The sequence below is a fragment of the Halyomorpha halys genome, unplaced genomic scaffold (genome assembly GCF_000696795.3).
Source record: "Halyomorpha halys isolate HHAL.00 unplaced genomic scaffold, Hhal_1.1 Scaffold134.1, whole genome shotgun sequence".
NCBI classification, from domain to species: domain Eukaryota; kingdom Metazoa; phylum Arthropoda; class Insecta; order Hemiptera; family Pentatomidae; genus Halyomorpha; species Halyomorpha halys.
Window position 1 is genome coordinate 1,177,151 of NW_027107159.1, and position 12,280 is coordinate 1,189,430.

At 32.2% G+C, this 12,280-nt stretch overlaps 1 protein-coding gene across 2 annotated transcripts in view; it reads right to left on the minus strand.

Annotated features, from left to right (window-relative positions):
* Nucleotides 1–7,721: 7,721 nt before the first annotated feature.
* The window catches only part of LOC106678355 (putative ankyrin repeat protein RF_0381), a 5,168-nt gene continuing 609 nt past the window's right edge, over nucleotides 7,722–12,280 (minus strand). For both annotated transcript variants that reach the window (XM_014416819.2, XM_014416820.2), the window contains exons 2-3: nucleotides 11,502–11,902; nucleotides 7,722–9,526 (exon numbers count right to left, since the gene is read on the minus strand). In XM_014416819.2, the coding sequence (XP_014272305.1) occupies nucleotides 7,859–9,526; nucleotides 11,502–11,902 (2,069 nt within the window). In that variant the 3' untranslated portion in view covers nucleotides 7,722–7,858. The remainder of the gene's footprint in view (nucleotides 9,527–11,501; nucleotides 11,903–12,280) is intronic.

Consider the following 12,280-nt stretch of genomic DNA (forward strand, 5'->3'; position numbering starts at 1 on the left):
AGAATAGTTGTAATCTATTTGTTATCACTATTGTAAGGATAATCTTAATTCAAGTTTGGTTAACATAATGTTTTAATGTATTTAGATTTCTCCTTATTTTATACATGAAATTTGATATACTACTTAATTTAAAAACAGACAGCAATAATGAGTATTGTGACTTTTATGTAATTAATACTAAATAAGGGGAATAGATTAATTATAAAATTTGAAATGTAAAGAAATAATTATGTTATGATAATTGTTTCTAAATAAATTTGTGTTGTTGAATAATTGTATTGTTGTATGCATGGTAAGTTAATTGGTATTGTAGAGTACCTAATAGTACAAGAGCCCAAGAGGAGAAAAAAGGCAGTTATTTCACCCCAATTTTGGATTACTTAATTGAAAACTAGGCACAATTACTAGTCAAAATTGATGAGTCTCCCAAGTATAGGTAGGGGAATTAAAAAATGGCGGCTGTTTCAGGCTGAAAGATCAGTAGTGAATTTATTTTGAAAAATCTATATCTCAAAAACCATTTGATGTATAGATGTCATTTGATGTGTTAGCACTCAAATTAAAGCTAGTTTAATGAGCTATACAGTAGTTTATAACGTTTATTTTCGTAGGAGTAGTAGTTTTCATGAAAGTAAATAAATTGATTTATAGTTATTCGGACAAATTTTCATTTGCCAAATTTATATTCATATGTGAATATCATAAAAACTACTATCCCTACGAAGATAAGTGTAATGATAAGTTTATAGTAAGTTAAATTTCCTTTATTTTAATTGTTGGCAGACATATGTATCTATATTATGGATCTAGAGATATAATTTCAAAAATCCAACATTTTAAACGAACAACTAGAAATTAGCATTTTGAGAGTTTATTTTGTCAAATATCATAAAACTACTATTCCTACAAAGATAGAAGTTATAAGATATTTTATAGTAAATTTAACTAGCTTTAATTTGAGTGATGGCAGGCAACTGTACGTATTTTGGTTTTGAAATAAAGTTTTTATAAATGAAACCTATTGTCCGAACAACTAAAAATCAATTTATTTTAGCAAATATCATGAAAACTAATATTTCTACGAAGGTAAAGGTCATAAACTACTTTATAGTACAATTATTTATCTTTAATTTGATTTCTCAAAATAGATTCACTAACTACTGATATTTCAGTACATGTTTATGAAATGTTGCTTTTTAAAAGGGGAGATATCGAGAACTATTGGACGTAAATGGCTATGGCTCATGTTTCAGCAAATTTATCTTCTTTAAATAGTGTTCTTTTAGATTTTCTTGTGTTGTCGATAGTTTTTAAGAAAAATTAATGTTTTTTTTAAGGATTTGAAACAGCCGCCATTTCCTATTCCCCCTACCTATACTTGGCAGACTCATCAGTTTTAACTATTAATTATACATAGTTTTCATTAAAGTAATCAATGGGGTGAGATAACTCTTTTTTGCTTCCCGGCTCTTGTACTATAATGATGGGACGATGGTCCAGAAACGTTGTAACTTATAGATTAAAATAAAGAAATTTAATAAGGAAGAGTAATTCACTAGAACTCATTCAGTAAGGAACCTATAACATTAAAAGATTAGGTCGCAAAAGTTACGGACCCTATCTCGACAGTTCTTCAATTCCTCTTTTCGAAGATTTTGCATCCCATTGATTAGAACCGACTCCTGAATTTCGAGGTGGGAGTTCACGATTCGTAAGAATAAAAGGGGATAAACTAAACAAAACAGATGTCTTCTTGTAAACGGCCATTTTAGTCTTCATTGTCACATATCTCCTGCCGAAAATGCCCGTCCCATCAGCAAAATAAAATGAAAGAGGGATTTAGCTTCAGCTTGCGGGATTTCTCGTTGGTATAATTTTCGTCACCGTCTATCCATCCGAATTTTAATACCGTTCCTACATAAGTAGATCAGTGTTCTCAAGACTCAATGTTTTTGTATTTGACTAAATATTACGTATTAAATAGTAAATTCTGTCATATTCTTAGCTGAATATCACATATTTTAATGACCTATTGCTGGACTTCACAAGTTGAGTAAGTATCAGACGTTTTGATTAAAACAAAAATTTTAAATTTCATTATAATACAAGAGAATCTATCCGGTGTAAATGATAACCGCTTAGTTAGTATGCGGAAGATCATTATTTTCCTCTGTAGCGAGGCGATATTTCTTTCTGGCAAGTCACACCTCATTAGTGTCTTCGCCCTGTCACATATGTCACATGTGATAGCGGCACGGAAGTAAACAGTCGGCAATAAATAACAACCATTAATACACGTTGCGAAATTTCGGTAATATAAACATGGAGGCGAACTATCGCTTAGCTTATGGCAATGAGGATATTTTTCATAGTGTCTCAAGTAAGTGGAGAATAAATAATGAGTTTAATAATTTAAATCTTTAAAAATAAACTTAAATGTTGGACATATTTTTTAAGATCTACCTTAAGATAACGTCAAGTCTCTCAAGGAGAAAGGGACTTCTTATTCAATTTTAAAAGATCCCAATAACATTAATTTTTAAGACATCGAATCAACTATTTCAATAAATATTATAATCCGACATGAATTTGTGATTTGTTTATTAAAGCTTATTTATTGCAATTTACATTACATTTATTAAATGTGATGTTATAGTACAAGAGCCCAAGAGGAGAAAATAGCCAGTTATTTCAACCCAATTTTTTATTACTTTAATGAAAACTACGTATAATTACTAGTCAAAATTGGTGAGTCTGCCAAGTATACGTAGGGGTATAAAAATGGCGACTTTTTAAAAACATTAAAAATAATTAATTTCATTCGGAGCTCTATATCTTAAAAACTACCAACAACAATAGAAAACGTAAGAGAACGTCATTTAAAGTAGAGTAAATTTGCTAAACTGTAAGTCCTAATAGAGCTATTTACGTTCAATAGTTCTCGAGATATAGCTTTTTAAAAACCAATATTTCATAAAGATGTGGTACAGAACGTACTGAAAGATCACTAGTTAGTGAGTTTCTTTAAAAAAAATCTATATCTTAAAAACCATTTTGCGTACAGATGTCTGTTAGCACTCAAATTAAAGCTAGTTTAATGAGCTATAAAGGAGTTTATTTTCGTAGGAGTGGTATTTTACATGAAATTTGCTAAACTAAATTGATTTATAGTCGTTCGGACAAATTTTCATTAGCCAAACTGATATTCATATGTGAATGTCATAAAAACTACTACTCCTACGAAGATAAGTGTCATAAACTACTCTATAGTAAGGCCATCTACATTTCAGGCGCCTCTGAGGATTGTCAGGAATGGAAAAGGAATTGAGGTTAAAAACTAGTTTCTTCGGGTGAGTAGGGAGTTTGTAATGGTTGTAATATCCGTTCTGGGCTAGATCGGTTACATATGGAACGTCAAGGTCTTTATGAATGATTTTATTTGTAACAAAGTAAGGAGCATTTTACGAAGCATTTTGGGTTGTAAGGATTAAATACGAGAGGAATTCAAAGGTTTAGTGGAGCCCAAAGCTAAACTCCGTATGTCCAGATAGGCCTTATTAATCATGTAGATCAGTCTTTTGCAATGGATTGGAAGTTTAAACCGTTTGTCTAGTAAGTGCAGTTATAGTTGGAATCGATTGTAATGTATGTATTTATAATTTTATACATATATAAATTATAATCCTGTTATTTTTAGCTTTTATTTTCGTTTACTACTAATACATTTATTCTTGTCATCTAATGAATTCGAAAATCTTACAACAATCGATTATCAATAACGCCTCTTATTTGGAAACCAATATTTGTGTAACAAAAAAATTATCTTCCGTACTGTAATAATTTGTCAAATCAAACCCTGATATTAAAGTAAAAGAGCCCGCTATAAAAAAAAAGGTTAGTTATTTTACTCCAATTTTCTATAGCTTCAATTAGAACCTATGAATCAACTACCTACGATTACTAGTCAAAATTAAATAGTCTGCTAAATATAGGTAGGTGGAATAAAAAATATCTTTCATAAAGCAAATTTTTTTACGAACAATTAGAAATAATTTAAGTTTAATTAATTTATTTTAGCAAATATCATGAAAACTACAGCTCCTAGGAACATATCATAAACTACTTATATTACATTAAATTAGCATTAATTTGAGTGCTAACAGATATGGTTCCTGAGATATACGAGTAGATTTTCCACAATACATTCACTAACTACTGATTTTTCTGTTTTTTATTTTATTTTCGTTTATTTTTTACTAAAAAGCTATATCTCAGGTATTGAACGTAAACAGTTTTACTATGGCTCACATTTTAGCAAATTTATTCTACTTTATGCTCTGTTAGATTTTCTAGTGTTGTAGTTAGTTTTAGTGATATGGTGCTCTAAAGTATTAGCAAAATGGAGTTTCAATTAAAATTACTGTAATTTTAAATTGCAGAAATAGAAATTTTTATTGGTAACCACAACATCTTGATCAGTACCAGTTTATCCAATTGACAATGTAATTACCTACGAGCCCTTCCCCTTCCTCCGGCCAATTAAAACAATTAGTTAAAATTATTTAAAGTTACTTCACTAACTATTATTTCGTGATTATTATTTAGGATTACCTGGTAATCCTCCAAGGCGTCTGAAAAGAAGACGGTCTCGAGATCTTCGCCTAGGAATGTTATTAGAGTTATATTAATGGGTTGATAATCCACATGTATCATGCCATTGTATGACTACTTATTTTGTAAATTTTTAATACAGTTTTAAATATAAAAAAAATAAATTAATAAAAAATAATAACTCTGTCATCAATTATTTCACCAAATGAGTAAACGAAACATAATAAAAATTATCAGAACAAATTGGCTTTGAATTCTTAGAAGGGACTACACATTGATGTCCTATAAATAAAATGATTTACTCCTTTATAAAAGGAACATTGTCCAGGTTCGGAAAAAACCAAACTCGAATAGTAAGTAAACTATTTAATGTGAGCCACCGTTTCGGCCCACTTTGCAGAGTTTCCCCAGGACTTACTGAATCGAAGTAAACATCAGATTTTTTTTTTTTTTTTACTTCCATTCAGTAAGTCCTGAGTAGTGGGGCGAAACTTTGCCTTACATTAAATACTTTAATTACCATTTGAGTTTTTTTTTTACCGTCCCCGATCCGTCTTCCTTTTATATATTACACACGGTTAATTAATCATCTTCTAATATTCACTCGTTCACTAAATTTTAAGACAAAATAAACAAACCATTATTCTTCCAACCCATGTTTTCTATTCAAATGAAAATACTATTTGGTTCAAAATAACGGCTCACAGAATTAAATGTTTGAATTTCATCTACTGACAGTGCACAAGGCCGAAATCTGTTGTCCGGTAATGAACCAGAGCGATATCTCTACTATCAGGATTCAAAGGATATTCCGATCCTATCTATCTGTTACCCCATTGAGGTAAGTAAAAGTGTTAGCTTGTCTATGGTACAGTTTTATCAGTGAACGTATGCCTCCTAGATCTCTGTTCCAAAGATAACGCGCTGGAAATTTCTCCAGTAGAAAGCCATCTTGCACTTCTCCTTATCAGAAGTCACTAAAGTACATTCTTCGTATCTAGTTTAGTCGGATGGGAAGATCTTTCATGGTAGCAAATTTTATCAATTGAAATGGAGATTTCCTTTTATTTATATATCAAACGTAATAACTGATAATGTCCATTATTTTGAAAATAGCGATAACAATCTATCTATATTAACCCTAGACCAGATCTGTTACAGATTTATCTGAAAACGGGAGATGTTAAATCTAAAAGTGCGTTTAGCGTGTAGAGTCTTCCCAAACTATGTAAAATTCACGTAAATGGATTGGCTGGGACAAGTTGGCAACTCGTTGAGTGCCGGTTTTTTGACACAAATTGAAGGGCGCTTGAGCTGCATCCACAAGCCTGTATTCAGTTAGCATTGTTTTGTTTTGGAACCACCAAGATATTTGTGATCTTTGAGTTGCAATGATTTGAAGAATTTTCCCAACCTTCTGAATTTATAATTAACTCTAGTTTAAAGGTCCCTCTACACATTCGCAAATTCAAACATGTGCGTGGGGATGAGTTATTTGGATTGGCTGGTACAAGTTGGCCTGAATTAGCGACTGACACGTCGGGACTCGGTTTTTAGCCACAAATCACTCCATTCACACGTTTGTTTTAAGTTTGCATTGTTATAGATCTGCTAACAGATACATATTTTTGCTCTCTATGTGTTAGTTTTAGAATTTCCCCAACCTTCAGATTCAATAATTAACTCAATTTTAAGATTGTAAAATTCTATCGATTCGTTATAAATACATTGATTCAAATCTTGTCAATCAACTTTAGTTTATTTTTTAATTTACACAATTAACTTTAAGTTTATTTTTTAATTATCACAACAACTCTGCTCTACCCCTCACACTTGGGGGATAGAGTGGGCTCAGGGATCCTCAGCTCGATTGGGTAAATATTATATATATTATTTTATAAATTATGTTATTTTATTTATTTATTTTTCATACAGATAGTTTGATTATGTTCATCTTGTCTATTATTTTGTTTGTAAATATTTTAAGAGAGATTTTTTTTATTTTATTTATTTATTTATTTTTTTTTATTTTAGTATGTATGAGATCACTCATCACTATTACCTATTGCCCACAACTGTGTGGCAGATTGTAATATCTATCAATTTAAAAAAAAAAAAAAAATTATCACAGCAAAAATATGAATTTAAAAATACATAATATATTAGGGTAATTAATTAACAAGTATTTGATTAATTAAATTTAGAATGGAAGGTGGATTTATATGTAATGTAGTACCATTTTATGAATGTTTATCATCTTCCACCTAACTTGTTTTCTTTCATTTCAAATATTGTAATAGCAGGCAAGAGCTAAAATAATAAAACAAGTGCGTGGATGCCTACGTGTGTAGCTTCCTATGTTTTCCAAGCATTTGTTCAAGTTTTGGATTTGCGGCAAGTGGCAAACGTATAGGTCTGGCATTAAAGCAAGATACAATTAAGCATTATGCAAGCAAGCACTAAGCTGGGATTGCAACGCGGGCTGAGTGTCCTTATGGCGGTCCTTATAGGAGTATAGTCCTTATAGCGCTCTATGTGTATAGTCGCGATATTGATAGCCAAGCTCAGAGGGACGTGACGACCGTGCGGGTTGGGCCTTAATTCCCAGAACGCTCGCTTCGTAACGTTGTGGGTTCGATTCAGGGGCGGTTAATATTCATTTCTTGGTGGTCCCGAGAAATGAGTCTTGACACTCCCACCTTGGTTAGTACGCGGCGACAACTACAAGGTAGCCGCCAGGGGTTGGCAAAAATGACCACTGACCCACCTGCCGACTAGTTCCCCCACTAGATACCAATACTAATACCAATTACCAAGGGCAGAATCTTCATTAATAATGTTTTAAACCCCTCCTGCTTGTCCAAGCCCATCTTAAACCCCTCCTGCTTGTCCAAGCCCATCTTAAACCCCTCCTGCTTGTCTAAGCCCATCTTAAAAACCAATATCTTATTTTCTGTATCAATAATTTATTTAACTAGTACTTGATTTGAACAATGGTATTTGAGAGGTAAAAAAATCTGTCTAATAATAACCTATTTACAAAGGTATAAATAAATATTTATTCATATCAACAGATATTTGTAATACTTTTAAAAATTAACTATAGTATGTATCAGTAACATTACAATAATTTAATTATTATTATACATCATATAGGTCTTAAAGATAATACAAAAATATTATTCAAACATCTTTTTAAAAGTAGATATTTATAAAAATAATTACATACAAGCTATCAAGCTTAGATTTATTCTGCACCCTTAGATTTCAAAAATTGTGCTACAGATAATTGTTGGGTCTTTATAGCAACATCTAATGGTGTCATATCATTTATATCTTTAGCATTGATATCTGCCCCATAATTAAATAGGATTTCAGTAATTTCTAAATTACCTTTCCAAGCTGCTGAATGAAGTGGAGTATAGCCTCTATTAGTAACATCAAAAATGTTGGCTCTATTTTTTATTAACAATTCCACAATTTTCTTATTTCCAGAATAAACTGCACTATGAAGTGGGGTTTGGTTATAATTATCTTTTGTATTAACACTAGCTCCTCTGTCAATTAATAGTAGAATTACTTCTAAATGGCCTTCCTGAGCTGCGAACTTGAGTGCGGTAGAGCCACTGTCACCCCTCAAATCCACAAGAACACCCTTGTCCAACAACCACTCCACTACCTCCCAATGACCATTGTAAGCAGCATAATGGATGGCTGAGGAGCCATTCTCAGAACAGGTCTTAAGATTACCTCCTGACTCAAAAAGCAGTTTCAAGGCAGGTAAATGTCCTCTTATTGCTGCTAGGTGAGATGGTGTTTCGCCTTTATCATCCCTAGCCTCTACATCAAATCCTGCCATAATTAGCTCACTTAAGCATCTGGTGGAGCCTCCCCAGGCTGCCATGTGGAGCGCGGTTTTACCATCAGTGTTTTTTCTATCGACAGTACAATCAACTCTTACAAGGTAGCTGACAACATTTTGTTTAGCTTCTCTTGCAGCAATGTGAAGCGCGGTGTTTCCATCACAGTCCACTTCATCCACAGGTGATCCTAACTCAATTAAAACTTTAACAGGAACTAAAGTACCCTTAGCAGCAGCTAGGTGCAGAGTAGTGCGACCACAGTCAGATATTATATTTACATCAACACCACATGCAACTAATGCCCGTATGACATTTTCATTTTTAGAAACATGGATAGGCAAAAAACCATTCTTATTTGAAATAAATTTGTCAGCACCAGCTTTCAATAACATTTCAACAATCTCAATATCTCCGTTAGTTGCTGCAATATGCAGTAAAGTATCTCCTGAACTGAGAATCAAGTTTATTTCTACTCCACATTCTATCAAAACTTTACAGACTTCCAAATTTCTATTGTAAACTGCTGATTCAATAATGCTCATTCCATCTGCCAAAGTGGCATGGACATTTGCACCAGCTCTTGATAAAATCTTGATCCCATTAATGTTACTAACTTTTACTGCTTGAAGTAATGGAGATTCGCCAGAATAATTCTCTTTATGTAACAGATCTTTCTGCTCAAGTAAAACTTTCATAGCATTATTGCATTTCATAGAAGCTGCAAGATGTAAAACAGTATTACCTCCATGAACTTTTTTAGTAATATCTGCACCGGCATCCAATAATGCCACAACGGCTGAAGCATTATCATGCACAATAGCTCTATGTAGTGGAGTCCTATTTTCAGAGTCCTTTGATTCCAGGTCAGCTTTGAGGTAACAAAGAGCCATAATTGACTCGACACACCCTCTATCAGCAGCTAAATGAAGAAGGCCATCTCCCGATTCAGTTTTTAGATTGACATTTCCTCCCTTAGCAATGATTGAAATTATACTACCTGCTTTGTTTTTTAAAACTGCTTTGTATAACTTACTACTCAAAGATTCTTCTTCCTGGATAAAAAAAAAATATTATTTTAAATAAAAATACATTATCAATATTTCCTTACTTTTTTAACTTTCTAACTTGAGAACGAAGAAGTTGAAAACAAGTTTTTTCAACCATTAAGTTCATTAAGTGGAAAATTTTATCCCATAAAGATCACTCAAAACTAATGTTTAACAACACAAACATGCTATGTTGTTTACTTATTATAGAATCAGTACCTGACCTCTAAAATATGTATTGATTTATTCACCACTCCCAATGGTTGCTGTATTTTAATATTTTGTTTTCTTTATAATTATATTATTTACAATCTATTGCATTCTAGTTCATATATTCAGAGACACATCAAAGAGACAAGGTTTATTATATTAATGACCAGACATGTTTCATCATAAAATATTTTTAGAAAAAATTAGGCAATACTCAACTCATAATCTTAATTTTGGACCAATTTATAATCAACGTGTGAAGTCAGATGGTTCCATTAATTACATATACAAACCAGACTGAAAAAATTCAATTCAAAATTGGGGAACCTTGATGATTAAAATCCTACCAAAAGTAAAATATGTAAGGAATGGTATCACATTGTGGTAGCAATGGTACCACACTGTGGTAACAATGGTATCACACTGTGGTAACAATGGTTTCACAATGTGGTAGCAATGGTATCACACTGTGGTAGCCATGGTATCACACTGTGGTAACAATAGAAATATTTATTCACTTTTCCAATAATTTTTTAAAGGAAAATTTTCTAAAATAATCTTTAAAGGGAATATTCAAGGGAAGTGAAAACTGTAGTAAGGGATGAATATAATTCCCTATCTGTAAATGTTCTGGTTGGAAATGAGAAGGTTGTCTGGTGAAGTTTAAGAAAAAGTTTGGAAGATTTACTTTTAGGTGCAATCCCTAAGCCTATTGGCTTGTAGCTATGGAAGAACAATTGATAAGACTAGGTTCAGTTTTTTGTAAAGTTGAATAACACTTAACTAACAGAAACTAGACTGTTAAAGTTAGTTAAATGATTGATCATGGCACTGTAGATAACCTTAACCTTAATTATACATCAACAAGCATGACACTCAGAAGGAAAAAGCTTTACCTGTCTATGTTGATTTAGCAAACACATGATTTACTCAACTATTCTATTAATAGGACATAAACAAAGTGTTTACCTGGAGACTAGTTGTAAATAACAGGAAGGTATGAAGGATTTCTTTGTGAGTGAAGTAAAAGATTCAGAGGGCTGGAATGGAATAACCAGGAACAATTTACAATGCGAAGAGGTGCAAAAAAGATCAGAAAGACTGTTCAGACCCTTCTTCTTCAAAGAGATCCAACACTTTTTCATATTCTTTTGCTCCGCAATACACCAAAATCAGGTAATAAAGGAATGCTATATATGTATTCTCTCTTATAGACTTTCATAATCCTCGATCAAAAGATCTTTATGTTAGAACCACCCAACTGTATCAATTTATCATTCATATAAGATTCAAAAATTGATTCACCATTCACCATAAGCTTGATTGTGTTCAATTTGCAAATGAAATGACCTGTTCCCTTAGGGCTAGTCTCTAATAGGCATTGGGGAAATTGTGGTGATTCAGATAAGGATTGTTTTATTAGTCAGGCTAAATTCAGCTTATTAATTGATTCGTTCATGTTTATGATAATAGTACATATTTCTATGAGTTCTAATCAGTGGATGGATAACCCTTAAAATTACACAGAGAGTGAATTAATTTATTTAACTTCTACTAAAGTACTTTCTTTAAATGAACATACAAAATATAGTAGCAAGAACAAAATAGTCAAGTCATTTTCAGCAACTTGTGCTGACAACTCTCTTAGTTAAAACATTTTACCTATGATTTGATATCTATATACTGCAAACAATTTAATTCTTTGATATAAACAATTCATATGAATTCTTTCATACATTTAAACCTGAAATGATTTAATAAAAAATCTTGCCTGAAGTGAGATTTGATATTTAGGACCAATTGCCATGAGAGTCATAAATACATGGACAGGCAACACAAGAAAGCCACTGTCACTAAGTTCCTTCAAAGAAAAGAGAGCTTTTCGGACATCATCGGCTTGAAAATTGAAGTCTTCTCTCAACCAAATGGATAGAGAGGGGGAACGGAGTTGTTTCAATCTAGAGCATGCTGTGGATATGGCATGGCAGAAAGCAATATCCCCCTTAGCCAGGCTATGAAATAGAGACAAGAGAAGTGCTTGAGCAGAAGAGATTTCAAGATTGTTGCAACCGTAGACGTATGCACAGCTTGCATAGTGAACTACTGCTTCCAATTTGCTTGGCAGCAGTTCTTCGAACAAAGATGTCAATGATTCCAGAGAACGTGGCATCACTAGAACAAATCAGTTGTACAATTAGACACACTTGTAATTAAACAGGAAGAAATTTAAGCAAAATTTAGTTCTAATCCACAAATGTCTATTAGTGTTTCATTGAATATAAGTATCTTTAAATAAACTTGTTGAAAACCTACAAATGAGCTGGTAATGTGACACCTAAACACATTACCCTCCTTTTGCAGGCTTTGCCCAAGTCAAAAAAACATCACATTTATTAAAAATGGGCATTATTTGGAAAGGCAAACATCATTTGCAACTAATGATTTGGGTAAGATTATTTAATATTCATGTAACCTAACTTAGAGTAAATAACATATTAAAACTGAAAAAGGTAAATACAATGAAAGTAAACAAATTATAAAACTAATGAC